The sequence below is a fragment of the Spermophilus citellus genome (genome assembly GCF_964194105.1).
Source record: "Spermophilus citellus genome assembly, chromosome: 13".
Taxonomy (NCBI): domain Eukaryota; kingdom Metazoa; phylum Chordata; class Mammalia; order Rodentia; family Sciuridae; genus Spermophilus; species Spermophilus citellus.
In genome coordinates this window covers 60,369,642-60,393,801 of record NC_138193.1, presented here as the reverse complement: position 1 = coordinate 60,393,801, position 24,160 = coordinate 60,369,642, and the positions used below count along the sequence as shown (strand labels likewise).

The 24,160-nt window shown below is 38.6% G+C and overlaps 1 protein-coding gene across 4 annotated transcripts in view; it reads left to right on the top strand.

The window, feature by feature from the left end:
• Positions 1–21,291, top strand: part of LOC308632599 (uncharacterized protein) — a 78,593-nt gene extending 57,302 nt beyond the window's left edge. Inside the window, exons 2-7 of one of the 4 annotated variants that reach the window (XR_014018602.1) lie at positions 18,184–18,314; positions 18,632–18,701; positions 18,841–18,979; positions 20,455–20,521; positions 20,910–20,992; positions 21,099–21,291. Coding sequence is in view for 1 of the 4 variants with exons in the window: in XM_081264849.1 (XP_081120975.1) it covers positions 18,184–18,314; positions 18,637–18,701; positions 18,841–18,979; positions 20,455–20,460 (341 nt within the window). In the remaining 3 variants the exon portion in view is untranslated. Of the gene's footprint in view, positions 1–18,183; positions 18,315–18,539; positions 18,702–18,840; positions 18,980–20,454; positions 20,522–20,909; positions 20,993–21,098 lie in introns of all 4 variants that reach the window. The other 3 variants (XR_014018603.1, XM_081264849.1, XR_014018601.1) reach the window with 3 other exon arrangements.
• The last annotated feature ends 2,869 nt before the right edge of the window (positions 21,292–24,160 follow it).

Sequence of the window (24,160 nt, the reverse complement as noted above, 5' to 3'; positions counted from 1 at the left end):
AGAGCAAACTTTATGGAGAAATAATCAATACTTTTCCAGAGAGACTCACATGAATACGCGGTGTGGTATTTCACTCAATGGTTTTGTACTAGTGTGCCTCTGGGATACAATATACACTCTGTACTATCTACACTTTGTGTTGTTGTTGTTCCCTATTTATTTTATTCCCAAGGAAGAAGGCATTCGAGGGAATACTTCAGAAACTGAATGTATTAAAGGCTGTCCAGCTCTCAATCAGCATTCCTTGGAGAAAGCAGCCCTGAGAAGGAATTGAATGGTATTAGGCCTGGGGGAAATGCTGCTAGAGAATAACAAGCTATTAGCAAATTGGGTTGCTTTCAGCATAACATAGCATAACAGGATAATATAAATATGGATTAGTGCTCCAGTCCAAGTTTTTATTGCAAGAGGTACGGTTGAAATGAGTGGAGGAGTATCTGAGACAGAGATTTAGCCAGAATCACACATTTTTGCATATGTCAGACCACTTAATCCATTCTTGGGTGCATTTTGAATCCTAGGCATTATAATTGTTAAAGGTTTGTCACCTTTTTAAACTTGGAGAGATTAAGGTTCTTCCCATACCCTTGAAAATTATATCTTTGAACAATTCTAGTTGTAGTAACCTCAGACAGAGATAGCTTTCTTTTCTCTTCTGTTAAGTGGGCAAAAATACCTTCCAAAAGTCTTTGTTAGGACAAAACAGATCTTTGAGAAGGCAGTTGTTGAAGGAAGGAAGCCTCTTAAGTTGGTCAACGTAGGTAGGTTTGTGCCTGCATAGAACAAAGCCAAATTCTTCATCTATTGTTCCAACTATAGCCACATGCACTTATTAGCAGCAATAATAAAATATTGCTGCATTATCCCCAAAGCTTAGGTCTCTGATAAGATAAAAGCTTTTTTCCCAGAGGGGTTGGTTAGTGTGTGGGGGATGGGAGATTGGAAGGGAAGGAAATACATTAACCCTGTGATTTTGATAGAAATAGCCTCTTCTGTGAGAAGAAAATGCACATGTTAAACAAAAGTGACTAGCAGAATCATAAGAGATTGGCTACCTTCTCATTTTACTTATCGTAGTTTATAGGACTGAAAAGTAGTTAGAATTCCAATGAGAAGTGGGTCAGGAAAGGCATCCAATGACTTGGATTAAAAAAAAAATCAAGCAAAAGAGTTTGTTGGGCTATGGGGAGAGTGGGAACTCAGAACATTCCCCAAATTATCTGTAGTGTTCCTTGAGAAACCTGTACAGTAATCTCTTTTTCTCATGTCTTTGGATGAATTTATTACTTCTGGTTAATTTCTTTTGTTATGATTACATTCTTTAATGTGAGAATACCTGGAACATACTTGGAAGCAATGAAGCAGAATAATAAATGAACAGTTGGGAACTTACCACCCAAATTTATATAAGTCAACCTGTTTGAAAAGTTGCTTATATAATTATCTCACATTCCAAGTCCCTGTCTCCTCCTAGCCTAGTGATGAACTTTGTTTAACATTTTTTGTTTTGATTAAAATCAGTTAAACACACACCCACACTACACCACACACACGCTGCACCACACCACACACACAGTGTGTTGCTTAGTTTTGATTGGTTTTCTTTTCTTCCTTCCTTCCTTCCTTCCTTCCTTCCTTCCTTCCTTCCTTCCTTCCTTCCTTCCTTCCTTCCTTCCTTCCTTTCTTTCTTTCTTTCTTTCTTTCTTTCTTTCTTCTTTTTTTTTTTTGGTGATGGGGAGTACCAGGAATTGAACTCAGGGAACTCGACCACTGAGCCACAACCCCAGTCCTATTTTGCATTTTATTTAGAGACAGAGTCTCACTGAGTTGCTTAGCACCTCACTTTTGCTAAGGCTGGCTTTGAACTCACGATCCTCCTGCCTCAGCCTCCTGAGCTGCTGGGATTACAGGCTTGCACACTCACCTGACTTGATTGTTTTCTGAGCTTTATAAAAATGGTCTATGTTTTGTGTTATCTTCTAGAACTTGCTATTTTTATTCAATATTCTAAGATTCACCCATGTTGTTTGTGAGGTTCTGTTCCATTTATTTTTCCTACTCTATAATTTTCCATCATGACTATATTGCAATTTGTTCCTCCATTCTTTTTTTGTTGGGCTTTAAATTGTTTCCTACTTTTTGCTGCTGTGATTAGAACTGCTGTGAACATTCATATTCATGTCTTCCTGGAGCACATGAGAAAGTTTTCTGAATTGTTACCCAGGGTTGCAGTGTACATGAATATTCAAATTTACAATAAAATGCTACTTTTTTTTCAAAGTTGTTGTACCAGTTTGCTTTTCTACCACCAAAATATGTAAATAAAAGTTCCTATAGGATCCACATCTTTCAATTTTGGGTATCATAAGATGTCATATTTTTGCCAATTTAGCATATAAATGGGTATCTCACCATGGCCCTAATTTGCATCTTTGTGATTATTAATGAGTTTCAGTCTTTTTACAAATATTTATTGGCAATTTGTGTCACCCTGCTTTTTTTTTTTTTTTTTTTTTTTTTTTTTTTTTGGTGGTGGTGCTGGGGATTGAACCCAGGGCCTTGAGCATGTGAGGTAAGCACTCTACTCACTGAGCTATATCCCCAGCCCCTCACCCTGCCTTTTTTCTCTTAAATTAGCAAGGTAGCTATCTATTCAGCTTTCATTAGAAGAACTCAGTTGATCAAAGTCTTTATAATTAAATTAACAACTTGTAGGTATTAAATGATCATAAAGTAAGATGCGTGTCAGAGTTTCTCTTTGTGAAGGTAGAACAGTGTGCTAGGTTGCTCTCAGGAATTCTTTAAAACTCTGGAACCTTATGTTAATTTGTGCCTAATAGGAACATTATACTGTATCTATAAATAATGGTACATGATAAAGGGGGTTTTCTGTATTCCCCACATATATCAGTTAATACTTTGTGGTTGCAAGCAACAGAAACCCTCAGACTAACTTAAACTCCAACAGATTATCCGTTGCCATTCTGTTCCCAGTAGAAGAAAACTGGAAAAACTGAAATGTCATCTATCAACAGAATTGATGAGTCAGTAGCTGGAGAACAGGCCATCTTGAGTGATGGTATAACCAATACCACACAGGATCCCAAAGGGGAATCTGGCTGCTATTACGGAAAGAAAGAGAGGCAAAAGTGCAGGGTAAGAAAACGATGGATTCCAAATGTCTTGACTCAATTAAGTACTTTCTTAGGTGGAAGGCTGAAAAAAGTCTCTGATTTCCAATGAAGACAAACAGGAATTTGAATGAAAAAAAAGTGTTTTTAACATAATTCATTATGGGGGAAACATGTTAGATTATTTTTCTAACTATGCTGGCATTCCTCTTGGCTGAGGTTTTCGAGGCTAAGCTCATAGACAAAACAATAGGTTAATTTGTTCTAAGATGTGAGGATGGTAATGGTTTGGTTCAGGGAGGGACCATGCCCCAACTTCCGTGCCAGCTTGGATCCCTTGGTGTAGGTGGCCTGGGCATTCGTGAGCATGATTATGACCCCTTCCTAGATAATTATGAAACACTGAAAGAGGAATTCAATCTCCATTCACAAAAAGTTTGGGTCCTTCTCTCATAATTCAGGGGAATGACTGGAGGCTAAAGGTTTTGGGGGGCCCTATTACTGCCAGGAGTCATCTTTAAATCCTATCTCTCCATCAGAGTTTAAAAGTTGGTATTCACTTTAGGTAAACAGTAAATTCTAAATCCGAGCAAGTCAGATACAAAGTGCCTATATTATAGCAAGGTCCCAAGAAGCCTGGAAGAGAGTTGAGGTTGAGGCTCTAAACATCAATTAATTACACACACAGTGAAAGGACTAACAGCAATGCCATTTTAAAATTCAAAGGATTTTACAAGATAATATGTACTTAGAGTCATTTTGTTCCAAATTTTATGTTGAGATAGAGATTTATATTATTAATGCCTATGACAAAAATAAGATACAGAATCAATAACAGGATTTTAAATATAAACAGTACCAATTAAAACAATATAATCTACCTTCTACTGAGTATTTTCTCCCTCTGTCTTGCAAAGGTGCCTTATGATTTCTCACCCTCACAACAACCTTTTCTGTAGTTTTCCTATTCCTATTTCACAGGTATAGTTCACATCACTTAAATTACTTACATAAGGTAGCAAGTGATACTGCTGGGATAATGTCACATTTGGAATTAGAGTTCGAATTATGCACAAAATGTATTTTGGTATGCATTTAACTTTCTTCTGCAAAGAGAGAGACAGTATTTGATCATATCCAAAATTTGATAACTATGCCTGAGATTTCCGTGCAGGACGTATTATATCAATATAGTTTGATGGTAATTGTTTATGAAATAATTAGGATTGGAATAGTTTATCTTTGATTGGTGAAGGAAGATTATGGAACATTGGATGCTTTTTTCTCCATGACAACCCCCTGAAGACATTTAACATTCTACTTGCAAAATGGGACAGGAAGCACCCTTTTTCTTTCTCTTTAAGTGATATAGAGAGGCAGAGGCAGCTCAGATGAGGCCCACTTTTTAGCCTGGAGGGAGAAAAAAAAGAGGAATTAGGAAATATTAATTTGTTTGTGAGAAGAGGTTCCCATGTCTGAGTTCCATGTCTGGAACCTGGGGTAGTGGAAAATTTGACCCATTTGGAAAATAGAATCATAACAACACCATACTGCAATTCTGTTTTTCACTTAAGCCAATTACCTAAATTTAATAAGTTCTTAATCCTTTTATGCAGAAGGGAGTCTGATAACGCCTAGCCATCGTCCTTTTCCCCCTTGGACTTATTATTTGTTGGTCCACCATGCTCCCACGTGTCACCATGCAGGGTGTGCTGCCCTGCTGGCCAGACACCATAGACTGGAGCACAGCATTTTGTGTAGCTGTTATCTTTCGACTCTCATTCTAACCAGCAGTTTTGCACAGCATGATCTCTCCTTTAATTTAGAATTTGTCTTCTTTCTTGGCTGCTGACTGCCTTCAAAAAGGAATGAGCATTCTCAGTGAGTAAATGTAACTAACTCCCCAACCCTCACCCTCTTCCCACCCCAGCAATCATTAGTCTGAACATCTGTTCACCCCACGTTTAGAACATGATTGAACTCACACTGGGACTTTTTGGTTAGGATCTTTTCAACATCAATTATGTACTAGACTGAAAGCTCCTAAAAAGAAAGAACTGTGTCCTACACTCAACTGTAATTTTGAGCCTGAACATAAGGCTTGGCATCTATTAGGGCCAAAGAAATATTTGTTTAATGGCATTGAATATTTACATCTGAGACATTAACTCAAGATGGCCAGTAGAAGAGGGGAAATAGAAGAGTCACATTTTGTCAGAGAGATTTATGTAATGACTCATCCTTTACTGGAGAAGAACCATGTTAATGACTTTATTCCTATTGCATCATTCTTTTTACGTCTTTGCCTTTTTAACTTTGAGAGACAGTAGTGAAAGTTTGGCTCTCGAGTGAGACAGATGTGGGACAGATCTGAGTTTTTCTGCTTCCTAGCTTGGTACCTTTGGACAAGTTAATTAAATATTCCAAACCTCACAGTGCTCGCCTCTAAAATGGGCACAAATAATCACAACTATTTCCACATAGTGTTTTGAGGTAATGCCAATAAAATACATCTAGTATGTACCCAATTAAGGATAGCTATAATGATTATTATTTTTAAAACTAATGGCAAAATTGATATTTATAATACAGTGAACCTGTAGCCAGCTTTTCCATTCAGCTTCAAATATATTACTTTTTCCCTATCTAAAACAGTTGTTAATAGAAATTATAGACTGCTCAATGGTGGAGCATTTGCTTAGCATGTGCAAGTCCCCAGCTCAATCTCTAGTACCTCTATCCCCCCCCACACACTAAATAATTATTTTCTTGACTTTCATGTACCAATAATTAACTTCCAATAATAGTTGAAGCAACACAATTACTTTGTAGCATAAAATGAACAAATGAACTTTTCACCCTAGTGAATCCCTTAAAAATGATATTTTTAATTGGTCATAGAAATGGATCTCTTAACCATTTTTTTTTCTCTATGGGCTTTCATTTATTCAGTACCAAGTCTTACAGTATATATCAGTCAGCTGTTGCTGTATAACACACCATCCCAAACACACAATGGTTTAAAATAAAAGTTATTTATTCTCTTCTACCTAATTGTGGGTTGTCTGGGAATTAGAAAATCTAGCATGGGCTCAGCGGGGTGGTTCTGCTTCAAACTGAAGATATAGCTAAGTAGAGGTCCTCAGTACATGTTAGGTTCATGTCAGTTACGAATGTGTTTGTTCATTCTGGACCAAAGGTTTTCTCATGTTGATGCTAGAGGTGCAAGAAGGTAAGCCCACCTGAATAAGCACATTTTAAACTTTGTATCTGCTAATAATCCATTGATGAAGAAAGCCATACAGCTGAGTGTAAAGTCAGGGGAATATATTTATCCTGTGGCGAAAGGGAGTCAGAAATAAGTGTATTTGAGCAATAACTAATCTACTACTGGGTATAATGTGAGAAATTCTAAATTGAGGACAGTGAGTTTTTGAATAAATTCTTCCCTAGGTAATCACATACCAATAATGAGTGATAAAGGGACTCATTTCTTTCTGAGGTACATCCTCAACCAACCTTGCACCACTAAGTGCTCACAATTTAGAATGTTCAGATCAGTGTGTCTAAGAAGGAGGTATTCAACAGAGCTTTAAAAATATGGTACTTGAGAAAACAGACTGAAGTGAGTCCTAGGGGATATAGCTAAAGAGATTGCTATTATTTCTAGCAATACAATTTATGCTTCTTGCAAGGATACTATTTTGGGCTTTCTTTCTTTTTCTTTTTTTTTTTTGCTTTGAGAAAGAAAAACTATGTTGTGTTTGTGTTAGATTTGGTGACTTGGCTTCTGAAATATCATAGTAAGCTTTGTATATTTGACTTAGCAGACAGACACTTTTATTTGGGGGTATTTTTCAGTATTCAGGTTATAGAGAAAAGAGAGCATCAACAGATTTTACATTCTGGATTTGTGTGTGTGTGTGTGTGTGTGTGTGTGTGTGTGTGTAGTTGGGGTGGGTTGGTCTGGAAAGGACAAGATTTCTGATCACATTCCTGCTTGCTTGCAGCAAAGTCTTATAGAACAGTACTACTTTGATGTCCACTATGGGATTTAGCATGAATAATTCTTTTAACAAAGCACGCTAACTGAAAACAGGTCATTTAGACATTTACCACCTGCGTGGAAAGGAATTTGGAGGAGGAATTCTTTGATAGTGTAATGATATTGAACTAAACACTTCTGGAGTCAGTTTTCTCTCACTTCAATCTTTCAGGTTGGCAAGCTCAGGATTCCTCATCTTTTGGACTTTGGGTCTCAAGTGAGAGACTGATTTGCAGGTCTTCAGTGTGACCTGGGCTTCGGAATATTTATAGTTCCTCTGGTGAATTAATTGTTCAGTGCTGGAAACCTCTAATATAAAGGCTTCCTAACTTTGTCTTTGTCATCAGAAAAGTTCATTGGCTGTAGATCTGCATTCAGTGCTGTGCCAAATTGGGAGAGTGGGTATAAGATCCAACTGAATATTATCAGTATATCTGGAGTTTTGCATATCATCTCATGAATATGATCTACACACACACACACACACACACACACACACACACACACACATACCACAAATCCTAGGAGATGAGTATTTCCCTTATTTTATCCATGAACAAATAGAACCTTGGAAAGGATATAGCTTACTCTCAAATGCAAAGCATTTACAGTACAAAGGTAGGATTCCAATTCTATCAGATTCAAAGCCTTTTGCTTTTACCCTGAAACAAAACTGAGTACATACTATATTTACCACCTTCTAACATGCCTTCTAAGATGGAAAGTGGTTTTTCAGAACTGGGTCTGTTGAGGGACATGTGAAGCAGAGTGTGTGTTAAGCTAGGATAGAAATTGGATTAAGAGTTACACTGAAGCTCATTTGGTAAACAAAGACCATGGGACAGTACAGGGCAGCTGGCTTGTAGGAGGGTAACTTTAGTTTGTGTATCTATATATACATGGGCTTAAGAAGACTTGACAGATGTTTCTTTGATTGATTATAGAAGGGTGGATTGAAAAAAATTGGGATTGCTCCCAAATGTTTATACATTAGGACAGAGGCTTTTGAAATGGGATTCTGGGTCTCTGGTTAGGTGAGATGGGTGAGATGATTCCAGAGGAGCTGTGATTTTGGAGAAAGCTTGGAGATGGATGTGAGGGGAAGGGAAGAGGAATCATGAAGGTGCTTGTGATGAAGACAACGGTACATGTTGGGTTGGAGAAGCAAAGGGGCATAAGAGCTCTCAGAGGGAAACCGGACCTCCAGGGTAGGAGCACTGGATCTTGGTTGCTCTTTGTATGAGACAGAGACATTTGGAGGATCCCTATGTGTGCGCACTTGGGTGGCATTCTGATGGTGTGTGATGCAGGAGCAGAGACCTCTCAGGTCACCTGTCCTCTTTGAGGCTTCCCCTGGATGTCCCTGTAGCAGAGGAAGTCTCTATTTGGAGGGATGGCTGGGGAGGAACCAGGTCTGTTTCAATACTTCTTTGTTCCAAAATCTTAAAACAAAATATAAAGCTCAGAAAAGAAAAGACCAAGCAAGAAGAAAACGAGGGAGAATGAGAATCTTGGATAACAGAGCTCATACACAATGAGGAATAATTACAAGACAGGCATTTTCTAATTTTCTCTAAAATTTTATTAGATACTGACAACCTGAGAACTTAAGACAGTAGTTGTTACTTGGAAGTTTTAGTTTAAATATGGCTTTATCCCTCAGTGATGAAAGTGCTTCCCAACCCTGAGCTTACTGCTCTTGTTCTTTCCTTCTTATTAACGTTTCTGAGTTGGATCTGAAATAATGCAATAATCAGCCAAGGGACACTAACTTTCCTTTTCTGGTGTCTGGAAGCTGAAAACCGATTTTGACTTTCATGTAGTGAATTAATGAATTAGAAACTTGCATTTCCTTTCTCAATCTACTACTAAGAAAACATGATAGTTTAATAACAAAGGATGCTTTTATGGATTACAAAGTATTTCCTTGCACCTTCTCCCATTCTATTGTTCTAAATTCCTTCTGAGATGGTTAGAATGAGCTCTGTTGTCCCCATTTTATAGACACAGTACTAAGGAGGTTCAGAATGGTTGTGTGATTGGACATGGGGTCCTAATTATGTTACTGATTCTTTGGGTTAGATATGAGGTATCCCCCCAAAAGCTCATATGTGAGACAATGAAAGAAATTTCAGAAGTGTAATGATTAGGTGATGAAAACCTTAATCTAATCAGTGGATTAATCCACTGATATGGATTAACTGGATGATCACTGTAGGCAGGTAGAGTGGGAAAGGAAGTAGGTCACTGGGCATGTGCCTTTGAGTTTTATATTTTGTTTCTGATGAGTTGAGCTTTCTATCTGCTTCTGGGCTGTGTCCTGAACTACTTTCCTTTGCCACATCCTTTCATCATGATGCTATGCTTCATCTTGGGCTCAGTTATGGATCGGACTTCTAAAACCATGAGCCAAAATAATTTTTTCCCTTAAGTTGTTCTTTTTAGATACTTTGGCCCCAATAATGAAAAATTGGATAAAACATTAATTCAACATATTAACATGATTCCATGAAGGGAGCCCCTGTGTGGTGTTAGTGTAACACATTTTGTTCTTCAAGGTGTGTTGTCTTCTGTTCTAGAGTCATGTTTGGTCTCACAGGGACTCTGAGAAAGGTATTATCATCTGAGATAGGTACCCTGTCGTGGGTGAGAACACTAATACCCTGAGTAAAGAGGTCTTTTTCTCAAGTCCTTTGGGTCATGTGCTACTAAGTTTTCTGAGGTCTTTTGCTGTCACATTTGGACCCCTGTCTTTTATGATGATTAAATATACTGATGAAAAGTCACTTTCTGGAGGGAAAGAAAGGAAACAGGAAGGACAGATTGGACTCCTGCCTATTTCCAGAATTCTAATAGAATGAGTAGAATGTTGACTATGATTCTTTAAGAATAACATTCTACTACCCATTAAATGGTGGGTGATTTAAATTATAAGCTTAAACTTAGAATGTGCATTTAACTACAAAATCTTCAGTTTTATTCCAGATTGAATCTTTCAAGACTAGTCATTTTCCTTTCTTTACTGAATTTTCCCTCCCTCACAGAGTTAGATTTATCCCTTTCATAGTTATTTAGGCAGTGTTCTATGTAAAAAGGAGGACAGGAGACAACATTGTCACTTCTAATTTTTTCTCATTTTTTAAGTTTTCATTTTTATGTTTTCTTTATAATGCATATGAAAAACTAGTAGGTTAGTCTATTATATATATATAGCATGCATATTATATATAATCACAGAAAGACACATTGAAGTGCATGCATACTTCAATTTTAGTAGGTATTTATATCCATAAAAGTTTGGAGATCTTTAATGTTATGCGTTACATTGTATTTCCTCCAGAAAAAAAAAGTCAAAATTCTAACCCCTGGTACCTCAGAATGTGACCTTATTTGGAAGTAGGGTAATTGTAGAGCTAATTAGTTGAAATGAGAGGTAGACTTTTAATTCAATATGACTGATTTTCTTATAAGAAGACAATGATGTGAAGACAGAGTCACAGGGTGAATGCCATGTGAAGGTGGGGAAAAATGCACCCCAGGGTGATGTGTCCAAAAACCAATGAATGACAAGGATTGGCAGCTGTCATCAGAAGCCACAAGAAATCCACAGGTTAGATCATTCCTCAGAGACATCAGAAAAGAACAATCCTTCACTACCCTGTTTTCAGACTAAGATCTAAATGACAATAAATTTCTCTGGTTTTAAGCCACCCAACTTGAGGTACTTTTTAAAGGCAGCTCTCAGAAAATAGTACACCTCATCTATATTGACAAAAACAAACAAACAAACAAAAAACAACAACAACAACAACAAAAGAAACTCATCTGAAATATTTTAAGAAAACTTGACAAATTTAAACTACTTTAATGTAATCCATCAATAGGATCCTGTAGTTAGGAAATCTAAGAAGACAGATTTGACGTCCAAAGAGGGCTCTGGGACTTGAAGAGGGAAAATATATCACATGTTTTTGGAGGACATCTCGTTACTAGGGAAAAACTGTGAGTATCTTCATTCAGGTAACGGGTCCAAAAAAGTGCCTGGGAGACTGGGAAATGCCACTGGGCTTTCAGAGCAAAGAGTTGAGTGGTTGAAGAAAGACATTGAAAGCTTAAAAGAGAAACCAGAGAGGCCTAGGGCTAATTTTTTACTGTTTTATTTTTTTTCTCCATTTGTTTATTTGCTACGAGTCAGGTTTTGGAGCAATTAGCAAAATATCATGCAAATATTCCCAGTGTGACTACACATGAATAACTTTAATTCTGCCGAACATTTGTCTTCTTGCTACAAAATACATCTGCTATTTGCATTAACTTAATCTGTTAAGATATTGTGAGCTAAACCACAGACTTCCAGAGACATTTAGGAAGCAACTTCCCATTTTTATTGGACACTTTTGACTAGCAAAATCTGCTTTTTTGATCACATGACCCAACCCCAGGAACACCTTTTTTCCCTGTGCTGTTTCAGACAATATGAAAAGAGGCATAATGGAGCATCATGTTGGGGGAACTGTTGGTTAAGCAGGAGGGGTGATTATTGGTAACAGAAGCAAACAGTGGAATAAATAATATAGTATAGTAATACATGAATATGTATTCTGTGTTTGAGAGAGGACAGAAAGGAATTAACTCTTGACATGCAGAGTACTGTGTATGTATATCACATACCTCATATCATATCCATTTCATGACTACTCTACAGGGTGGATTTTACAGAATTGAATCATCTGTTTTATATTACACAGAGAATAAGGAGCAGGGACAGTGTTTGTTTCATTTATTCAACAAATGTTCATTCATCATCTATCATACGCTGGACACTGTTCTAGTTACTGAGTATAAAGAGATAAAAGAAGGAGAAAGACCACCACTTTTAGGGAATGTAATTCTGATGGAAGACCTATATATGTAATAGTAGACAGACAAAGGAGACATTTTAGTTGGAGACAAAAGTTCTAAAGGAGATTATGGGATGTAATAGCTAGTTCCTGCAGGGGGACACAGTGGTCAAGGAAGGCCTCTCACAGGAGGTGACAGTAGCTGTGACTTCACTAATGAGAAACCAGTTATGAAAAGCAGAACATGATAGGGAATGAAAAGATCAAATGCCACTGGTCAGGACCCAGAGAAGTAACAGATGCCACTGGTGTGTTTTCAACAGTGATGTGACTTATTATAATTTTTAGACTATTGCTTTGGCTGTTATGTCAAGAATAGATTGTCCTGGGCAAGGAAAGGGGCAAATAATCTGGAAGCCATTGGGATTGATAGGGCTTTAGAGGATTTGCAGGCAGGTTGGGGATGCATTTTTAGACTGACAGAGCTTGCTGGTGGTTAGGTAGGAAATGGGGTGATATAAAATAGACATTGTTATTGCTGTGGGTATATACATGACTGCATGAACAATGTAATTCTGAAACCTGTACACTCAGAAAAAGAGAAATTATATGCCGTCTGATTCAAATGTATGATATGTCAAGATCATTGTACTATCATGTGTAACTAATTAAAACAAATTAAAAAATGGAAAAAAAAAGAATGAGTGAGGAGTTTAACTTGTTTTTTGTTTATTTCGGCAATTGGTAGGTCATGGTAATATTTGCTGGGATGGTACAGGCTGCAAAGGAGTAAGTTTGAGGTATGGGAGAAATTTCGGGTTATCTTTTGGGAATATTAAGTTTGAGATGCCTTTGAGGTGCCAAGGTATCAGCATAGTATCATGGTAGAGATCCTTAGCTCAGAAGAGAGATTTCCAGGGATCTCTAGTCCAGCCTCCTCCATTTGCTGGCTGAGTGACCAGGTGTCAGTCATTTAACCTTTCTGTAGAATAAAGATAATAATAGAATAGTTTTCATAGTTACGAAGATCAAAAGGGTAATTAATATAATAAACAATAACTTCTCCTAAATTATCTATTTTATCCACCTATTAAAAATATCTATATTCAGGATTTGAACCTAGGACTGGGTGACATTCAAGTCCACTCTCCTTATGTATAATCTCAAGAAAGGGTAAAGTCAACTTAATTTTAGCACTAGTGACTCTGAGCTCTTTATTGGTTATCTCCTTCTCAGCCATGGTGTAGTCAAGGTCTACCTCACCAAATACTGCAGAGCATGGTATTTCTTGGGATTAATGTCTACACAGTCTCCCCACTGTTTGTGACTTGAATGTCCTCTGTTATATGTTCCTCAAAGTTCTTTTGTTGGCCATCTAATACCCCCTGCAGCCATGTTAAGAGGTGGAGGTGATTAGGTCATGAGGGATGAATGAATGGATTAATACTCTCATCACAAGGGTGGTGAGTTACTGTGGGTGTGGCTTCTCTTGCTTCTATCTGTCTGTCATCTGTCTCCCTCACCCTTTCACCTTCCTCCATGGACTGACACATGTTCTCACCAGATGCTGGCACCACGCTCTTGGAATTTTTAGCCTCATAAACCAAAAAATTTATGTTTATAATAAATTACCCAGTCTCAGGAGCTTTGCTCTAGCATCAGAAAATGGACTAAGAGAACTTCTATGATCTGACCCTAAGTGCTATCTTTGGATTTTACTTCTCATGTTACTTTTGTTTGCAAAGATTAGTTGTTTCATTATAAAATGAAATTTTCGTGTGCTCTTAGTTAGTTATTAATTTATTTTATTGATGCTTGTTTTGTGCTAATACTATGGTAAGAGCTAGGGCAACTTAAATAAGATTAACCTATATATGTGTTCTTCCCTGGAGAGAGATTCTTGGTTGAATGACAGAGGTATCCAAAGCCTGCTCTATGATACAACATACTGTAGATGAGAAGCATCCACAGAAGGAGTGATACTGGAGAAAGGCCATGGAGTGTCCACTTGCATGATGAAGGCAGGGGTCGGAAGGAAGAAAACAGGAAGGCTTTCCTTCCAGAGGAATCAGTCTGTGCAATGGCAGGGATGCATCTTGATTACAGCATATTTGAAGAGTTTGGCATTCACTCTCCTTTGTTCATACCAATACTTCACCTCGTCTGTGACCCTTCCTTTTCACTGTCCTTGTTCCAGTCCCACTGAAACTGAAAGTCTCACGCAACTCAGATTCACAGTGTGCTGTTAGGATGGAAAGCATCGTCTCTGGAGTTGGGCTAAGATGAGCCCTGGACTTGGTCCCACCAATTCATATGTACTTGATCTTGGATGAGTTCTTTATCCTCCTTGAATCTTAGTTTCCTCACCTATCAGATGAGGATAATAAAAGAGCCTATTTATAGTTGTGGAGGGAGAATTAAATGGAGAAGTGCATCCTTATAGCAGTTCTTTCTTGGTGTAACTCCTTCATTATTTATTTCTGTTCTCTGTTCAGCACATGACCTTGGTACGATATCATGGCAGGCACTCAGATAGAATGAAGACCTATCACATGCCCAGCGTTGTCAGTCTCCTAACTTCCTTTCCTCAATCCATTGGCTAAGTTTTAGTTTCATTTTAGTAAATGACAAATTATAAAGACATGGTTTCCTCCTGGATGAAGACTTTGTAAACATTTTTCATTTAATTAATTTTTATTGCTATTTAACCTCTAAATCCTTACTCTTGGGTAATGTTCCCTTTGAAGTTTATTTCTTTTCCTGGAAGACAGTAATTTATCATCTTTTAGAAGACTGTGATTCACCAGGGAGCCTGTTCAAGTCCAGTTTGCAACACAAGTTCCTTTGAGGCTCCAATGTAAGAGAGACACATTTGAGGACTTCTAATGGGAACATTAATATGCATAATACATTCTTCTCTTTCTCATACCTCAGACTCATTCCTCTCCCATAACAGTGTCATTTTATCAGCTCCACTTCAAGGGATTTTTTTCCTGATAATTCATAAAACACATAAATCTGCCCCTTAGTTCTTCTTCTCCAATGAGTCCCCTACTTTATCCAAGATCACTTTCCACTTTTTTCTTCCACTGTGATTTCTCAATGCAAGGGGATGTGATTGACAGATGATGCTTGGTTCTGCTCAAAGTAAGTGCCACTGTTAGGAGTTTACTGGAAAACTTCCCCAGCTTCAGGCAGGCCCCATGAATGGGCAGCTCTGGAGGCCAGCTCTGCCTGCATTCTTGTACCAGGAAGTGCCTTCCTAGAGTGCCACTTAATGAAAGAATCAATAGGGTTTACTTTTTATGATGCCACGTGGCAGCGTCTCTGAGATGAAGTGGCTGGGATTTGCTGCCCAAAAATACCAAACAAATGTACACACCAAACAAAAGTAGAACAGAGGGCGTGGCCCTATTTGTAACCGGAAATACAAATTTGCATTTCAGAAACAAGGATAATTTCACTAGTTGATTTTTCCTCTTTTTCAACGGTATATCGAATGTGGAAGGGGCCATATAAAACGAGTTTATAGCTATGTGTGTGGTGATACATACACACACACACACACACAACACATATACATATGCATACCCATGACTTAATCTGGCTTTGTGTGCATGTATTTCCTTTGTGATATTTTTTGAAACAGACTTTCTTCTTAAATTATTTGTGAGTGCTGAATTAGCCTATTGTTTATTTCTTCCACTGAATCAATCATAGGTATGGGTCTTTTTTGTTTATACCAGACAACCCAGTACAACACATTCAATGGGTACCTGAGACACCGACTTTCCTTTCTTTGTTCACTCCTTAAAGAAATTGTTGAGATGTGTTAACTAGATTGCCATTTTACAATCTGACTTACAGTTAGCGTATTTGTATGACATTTCTGGTTCCTACTTTGAAATCCCCTTTTATCTCCCTCCCCAGAAATTCTTGTTTAGATTCAGAGTTGGGTCACTAGACAGAGGCTCAGCAAGGCTTGAATCAGAGATCCAGAAGTTGTCTGCAGGAGAAGAAAATGACTTCACACGGAGTTTTAGGAATTGAGTTCCCTCCTTCCAAGAAGACCTAAGGGTGTGTGTGTGTGTGTGCACACGCACATGCTTGGAGTTGCTAAACTCTGCCCTGTTTCTTTCACCTCAGAGAAGAAAAGAAAGAAATACTATATCTTGGTTCTCAGTGAAGCTCATAAGACTGTTACTAATCCAAGACCTTGGACTTTAAAATTAACAAGTATTTCTTGAAGATTTATTTGGTGGAGTGCATTCCTGATGGAATTCCCAACCACATGAAGAGACAGATGTGCCATAGAAGAACATTTCCATGGACAAACAGGACTCATGAAGCAGAATCCTAAAAGTAACCTTATGATCATTCCTACCTCGTCCTTTGAGCCTGTTCACAAAGGAATCATTTTCCCTACCACTGGATAAAACTCAGTCTTATGACTTTTCTGCTTTTGAGCAATAAAAGCCCAAATAGATATTTTAAGGACAGAGAAATAAAAGCAAAAGAAACAAACAAAAACTCAAAGCACAATCTCTACTTGAAAGTTAGGATGCTCAGAAACCCACATCTCAATATTCATGCAGAGGTCAGTCCTCACTTCCTTCTCTCACTCCTCCCTTGTGTGCCCCCCACCTCCCACAGCCTCTTCTTCTGACACCTTCATTGTTGGCTTGGGAGTCCCTGAGCACAGGACCCAGTTAGGGTGTGCTTGGACTCGTGACCCACGGAAACTAGATACGAAATGGTGTTCTTTTAAGCTGCTAAATTCATGGTAATTTGTTACACTGCAATAGAAAATGAATCCACTTCCCTTCATCTGAGAGCTTCATGTTGTAGCATGTTAACAGACAGGGATACAAAAGCTAGCAAGACGGCTAATTAGTTAGGATTGAGGATGCTAGATTTGATGGACGTGTACTATTCAACATAGACACAGATACACTGTGTTTAAAAATGCTAGTTTGCCTCTACTCCATATTCCTTGCAGGTTGGCTGGGATTGTTTCTCTGCATTATCTCACCTCGGGATGCCTGCTGATGAGCAGCCCTTCTGCAGTGCTTCTGATGGCCGTGGCAGAAGACAAATCAGAGAATATAATGACTTGCACGGAGGCATTAATGGCTTCCACCTGAATTGTGCCACCTTATATGTTTCACTTGTATTTCATTGGCCATCAGAAGTCTCAGGGATATGCCTAAAGTTTAAAGCAGAAAGTCCAGGTGTATTTGTTGAACATCTTTAGTCAGTGTGAAATAGTCATTTTAGGTTCTTGAGAAGGGCATAGCTCGATGACCACCTGGCCTCCTTCTTTATGCCCAAACACCTCCCTCCTTAATCCAAATTTTGAAAAGGTGTGCATGGGTCCACTGCAAGCTCTCAGCTTGTTTAGTGCTGGATATTTGACCCTAGACGGGGTCAACAACTGGGAACAACACTGGGAACAGGTGTCTTGTCTTATGCTCATGCTTCCTGCCCCAGTTGTCCTGCTGGATATAAAAATGCCCATATTTATACAAGGAATTCTCATTTTCTTGTCTTTTCTATGCCTTTATACACTCTTTATTTTTCCTGAGGGTCAATTTGTTAATGAATTCATGGTACACAGGGAAGACTCACCAGGTGTTCAAAGAGAGATGATGGGAAAACTTTGACAGATAAACCAATCAAAGCAATTACACTATGCCTCAGAAGGGAGTGTGAGGAAGAGATGTATAAAAGCTCTCTCCGAATAAAAACTAGGGAGGACAATTATCATCCAACTTGTGATAAATGAAAACTTGAAGGCTAGAGAATGTTTGTCTTGATTGTCTTCTTCCTCTCCTTCTCCTATCAACTTGAGCTCTTAGAAAAGTAATTTGCTGTTATTTTACTTCTCTATACCTCTCTTTAAATTTACTTTACCTCTCTTTAAATTCTCCTATGAATTTAAAATCAGTGAAATGGAATTTATGTTCTCTGTGACAATGATTTTGAGCATCAACAAAGATGTGGTAGAGCCTTGAAAGAGATGTTAATGTTCCAGATGGGGAATGGTAATCGGTTGTCAAATGTTCTGGGTGGAAAAGGGGGAAAATGGGAAGAAATATAGGGTCATTTTAGGTTCCTAAGCAAGAAGATGATCTAATGACAGCCCAGCCTCCTAATTTATATTCAGGTAACCAGAGGAACAGAAGCAGAAATAGAAGAGAAGAACTTGTGGATTTCAAAGGAGAGAGTTTACAACAGAAGAGGAGTGTAAAGTATCCAGCTTCCCACCTCCAGACGAAGATTGCTAAAAGGGGAAAGGTAAGGAGTTCTATGATGTGGTATATAAAGGGCATTGGTGACCTGAACAAAAACCCTATTCGTAAAAAGTGAATAATAGCTAGATTGTTGTGGCATACCCACTTATTTCCAAAAAAAACTATGAAATATGATTGGTTTGTAGGGTGAGAGATATGGTAAGAAATACAACCTAGAGAGAATGGGTGAAGTTGTTACTGTGTGAGAGATCTGTTATATTACATGCAGAAGGGAATGTGTTAGGAGAGAGAGGAGGATTCCATTGCTCAGTGACAGACGGTGCTGGCCCTGATGAAGCTGAACCTCAAGTGTTATTCTAGCACAGGAGGAGGGAGCTTTCTTCCATGAAGCTGGGGGAAGAAGGAAAGAATGGACTTCCATGATTGTGAGGTAGGTCAGGCTGGAAGCTGAGACCATCCAGATCTGGAGAGCTCAGTGTGTTTTAAAACCACATAGAAAGCTCATATGCAGGTATGGGGAAGATGGTATTTTGCAAACCCAAGGCATATGATGTTTTGTACCCATTCAGAAGGAAGTTGAGTAGCATGAGAAAAGTTCACAGGACACTGTCCTGCTGCTTGACAAGGCAGGAGGGAAATGGTACCCAGAAGATTGCATTGATCCAGTTCTCCACTCAGACACCTTGTGGCACCCCAGCCATGTCCAAGGTAGGAAAGCGTAAGAGATGAGTATCTTTGATTTGGCTTTGATTCTGACTTTTGTGAGTGTTGTTGAGGCATGAATAACAATTTTTATTGTTTTTAAGGTACTAGGGATTGACCCTAGAGGTGCTTCACCATTAAGCCACATTCCTGCCCTCCCCCTTTTTTTAAATCTTAAGAGAGGTTCTCACAAAGTTGCTTAGGTCCTCACAAATTTGCTGAAGCCGACCTCAAGTTTGTAATCCCCCTGCCTTAACCTCTAGAGCCACTGGGATTACAGTCATGTGCCACCACGCCCACCATGAGTATAAAATTTGAGAGTTGACTTTCCGAATCCTGGCATATCTCAATCACAAAGTATGATTTTGAGGTCTCTTAACATTTGCCTCTGTGAGAAAGACATTTTGTCTCGGTCGAGAGGAACTTCTGCATTCTCTGATCTCATGAGGATTTTGTGATGAGGATTTTGTGGTACAAGTTTAGTGCTTTTTCTTATTTTGAGAAGTATATGTTATGTTTCAGGGTGGTTGTCATTTGTCCTGTCAAGGAGCGTCTCAGAAAAGATTGTCTTTTTAACTTTTTTTTTTTTTTTGGTGACTGTTAACAGTGGAGATGGAGGAGGGGTTTTCATCTACATGAATTAGGTTGATGTACCAATCTCTTTCTTCTCTTGGGTCTTTAAAGAATCTTCCATGATTGGTTGAGCATGAGGAATCTTCCTTTGACAGCTCTATAAAGAAAGAAAGACAATAAAGACAATCTAATAGGCAGTCAGTCGATGAAGATTTTGTCTGGAATAAATTTAGCGCATCTCATAAAGTTTTTATAGATGCTACCTTTCAGATGCTTAGAATATGATTATCTAGCCCAACATTTCTCTATTCCTGATTTTTCTAATCTTTGCCTGGAAAACAACAACAACAACAACAATAATAACACTACTTTTAGGATGTTTTTATGTGTCTATTTTAAGCTCTCAGCAGAGTTGTTTAAGTGACTGATTTTTCTTTTTCCACTGCTTGGTGTTCTTTTCCTATGGGGTTTAATTAGAGTCTTCCACAAAAAAATCTGACAATTAGTGGGTGTTGCAATGGAATTCATGATTTGTATCTTTACTTGGCTTCAACATATAAGCCTCAACAAGTCCTCTAGCAGGGCAAGGTTTGGGTGCTTTCAGACCAAAGTAGATGAGACATGAAATCATGATAGAAAACATTTGATCATTCCCAATTAATCGAACATGAAATGACCACCAGCTCAGCCTACAGCAACTCAAAGTTATGTAAAAATTCATCTAACAAGTAAAAATAAAACAAAATAATACCTCAAATAAAAAGGGAGCTATTTGATTAAGAATTTGACACGATCATTCAGGCTGGAATCTTTGCATGTATTACAAATCCCTTTTTCCCACAATTTTGAATAAGACCTATCCTTTTCTCTTTCCCCCTTTCTTCCTCCCTTTTGTCTTATTTGGGAAGGAGTGAGCTGAGCCCATAAGGAAGCAAGGCTTCCCAGGCAGCTGCAGAGGAAATATGTGTGCGTCAGGTAAAATATATTCATATCTTTCCACATGGGTGGTGCTTGATGAGCCTGGTTTAATGTCCCCCGGGTCTGAGGAGTCCTGAGACTCTAGAGCATATTTTATTATTTAATGGGAAAGACAGCATATCCTCACAGTGAGGCACCCGAGATGCCACGATCCTGCCTGGTCCCCCTTTGAGGAAAAAATAAATCCTTTATTTTCTGATTTAAAAAAAAAATGGGAAGGAGTGGAAGGGGCTTGACTCAAGGAAGAATTATCCCCTGAAAGATCTTCTTTCCCTAAATTTTCTGTAAGTCGAATGCTCTGCTTTCTGCCGGTGAAGCTCCCCTTGTATGGCAAGGAACAAGCAGTGAAAAGATCATGTGTTAATTTTTTTTTTTACCCTTTCAGAGAGAGAAGCATATTGGGGTCATGAAATCATAGTGTTTTTATGCTGTTGCCATCATTTCTGCACTTCAACCAGGAGAAATCAGGTCTTCAAAGATCTGAGATTTGTTTTTCTTAAAATGTTAGGGTGTGTGTGTGCATGTGTTTTTCTATTTTAGAAAATACTCAAGTAGAGAATAAAAATCTTGCCAGGCATGGTGGCGCACACTTCTAATCCAGTGGCTCGAGAGGCTGAGGCAGGAGGATCGCAAGTTTAAAGCCAGCCTCAGCAATGGAGAGGCAAGAAGCAACTCAGTGAGACCCTGTCTCTAATAAAATACAAAAAAGCCCTTTTTTTCTAAAGGGCTGGGGATGTGGCTCAGTGGTTGAATGATCCTGAGTTCAATCCCTGGCACACCTCTGCCTCCCCCCAAAAAGAATAAAAATCTTAAACCCATGACTTGAACTCTCTTTGCTTCCTGGGTCATGAGGTGGGGAAGTTTCACAATGGAGGAAGAAAAGACTGTCTGAGAGGTGGGAGTAACATCCCAGAGGGAGTGGCTCTGACTTCCTAGGCATCCTCACACAGACAGAGCTGGGGGACTGATATCAGGAGTTCAGGGTGCTCCCTGGTCTCCTGATGGTTGGGAAACATGATATAGAAGTTTTAGGCTTGGGGGCTGGGGATGTGGCTCAAGCGGTAGCGCGCTCGCCTGGCATGCGTGCGGCCCGGGTTCGATCCTCAGCACCACATACCAACAAAGATGTTGTGTCCGCCAAAAACTAAAAAATAAATATTAAAAAAAAATTCTCTCTCTCTCTCTCTCTCTCTCTCTCTCTCTCTCTCTCTCTCTCTCTCCTCTCTCACTCTCTCTTTAAAAAAAAAAAAAGAAGAAGTTTTAGGCTTGGTACTTCATTCTGGAAGTTGAAAAAGGTAACATTAAAAAAAAAAAAAAAAAAGAATGTTTCTGGGAGGTGGAAATTGTAGGCTTTCCCGACAGCAACACCATTTGCTCATGGTATGACACTGGGTGTGTGAAACTACTTAATGTGGCTGCCATCCCTGTCCTGTGCTTTTGTGAAGTGTGGGTAATCATTCCTGCCTGCCTCTCTCATGAGTGTGGCATGGGTCAGGTGGTGCAGAGAACTTGCTGCTTTAGTGTGGAGTGCATTGTAAACTAGGGAGCCAGTGACTGAACACTTTGTGCCTAGACCTGTGCTGATTTCCCTGAAGAATGCCCAAGACCTACAGACCACAATTCTCAGTTTTCATAGGACTGAGACTTAATTCGAAGCAGGAAGAAGAAAACAATGGTGTTATGTCTTTCAGCAGGAATATTCTAGTAAGCAGTAAGCAGACAGTAGGATTTTGTATAGGAGCCCCCAGACTCCCTCAGGTACAGTCAAGGGCAAGAAGTTGCCAGGTTTCATTTTTTTTTTTTTCAGGCATGTCCCATCCTCCCTCACATAAACATCTCTAAAATCAAATGTCACTTACACTTAGTGGTTGCTTATAGTTTGAATAACACCTCTTTCTTTGTCAGTTCTTTTGTGTTAGATACACAAAATAATGATGCATCTTATGAAGTCTTACATCCAATAAAATATTATACACAAAGAAAAATGCTATGTCCTGGATATCTAACACTGTGAAGTCCAGTGTTTTGCAGAACATTAAACAAGTACAACCTGAGTCTCTCAGCATCAAACAGATCCACTCTACCATTGAAACAGTTTTAAAAAATGAAAGCAAGCATATATTTCATATGAATGTCTCCATCTAGAGCATTTGATTTTGACTTTCAGAGCATAATGCTTTATTTTCTTTAGAAATTAGTCATACTACAGTGACACAGCCACATCAATTTTTATAGCAACTCAATTCACAATAGCTAAACTATGGAACCAACTTAGCTGCCCTTTAACATATGAATGGATAAAGAAACTATGGTATATGTACACACTGGAATATTACTCAGCCTTAAAGAAGAATGAAATTATAGCATTTGCCACTAAATGGATGGAACTGGAGAATGCTATGCTAAGTGAAATAAGCCAATCCCAAAGAACTAAAGGCTTAATGTTTACTCTGATATGAGGATGCTAATTCACAATAAGGGAGGGGTGGAGAATAGTGGTATTTTGGTCTAAACATAGGGGTCTAAAGGGAGGGGAAGGGGTATGGGAGTAGGAAGAATAGTAGAATGAATCTGACATTATTATTCTATGTGCATATATGATTACATGAGCTGTATAACCCTACATCATGTACAACCAGACGAATAAGAAGTTATACTCCATTTATGTATGATGTGTCAAAATGCATCCTACTACTGGGCTGAAAACATAACTCAGTTGGTAGAGTGCTTGCCTCACATGCACAAGGCCCTGGGTTTAATCCCCAGCACTTCCACCACCACCACCACCACCACCACCACCACAACAACAACAACAACAAAATGCATTCTACGGTCATGTGTAACTAATTAGAACAAATAAATAAATAAAAAATTTAAAAATAAATTAGTTTATTCTATACATCTTTCAAATTTTAGAAATAAGATCGGGAGAAAAACAGATAAGAAATTGTTAGACATGAAGGAAATATCAGTGCTGTAGCTACGAACTTTTATCTTGAACATTGCTTTCAACTTCAGTCAGTTCTAAGTCAAGATTGTGCTACTTTCGATGGTTTTTAAGGGACATATCCTGATTCTTTTCTTCTTCTTTATCCCCACATTCTGTGTTTGAAGAGGCACATTACAGACACTCTCTCGTGGGCATCAAAAGAAGGCTGGAGTAGGCAGTGGTGGGGAAAGAATGTAGATGTGTGGGGAGAAAAGCTTATCCTTTATCCACTTAGGTTCTGTAGCTGGGCCTGAGAACTAAACTGGCAAAAGACAGTCTTCAAGAGAAAGGTTAACCAGTTATATTGGATGATAATGTTTTATGTGGAGACCCCAAAGTGGATACACCTGAGAGGTTATATACCATTTTAACAAGGAATGATAAATCAAGGGTGTGTGAGAAGACAAAAGAAAAAGTTGGATGGGTTATGGACAATGAAGCATGGGAAGGTTCTAGAAAATATACAGAGGGAGGCTAGTGGATGATAAGAGTTATTTTAGTAGATTTGCCTAGATTCATCTCAGCATTGACCCCTGACTCCATTGATAAGATGTTCTCCTCTTGGTACAGAAAGGACACTTTTCTTATGGGAAATTTATGCCCTACTTTTAGGTAGTAAAGGGGAAGTCAGAGTCCTTCTGTTTTCT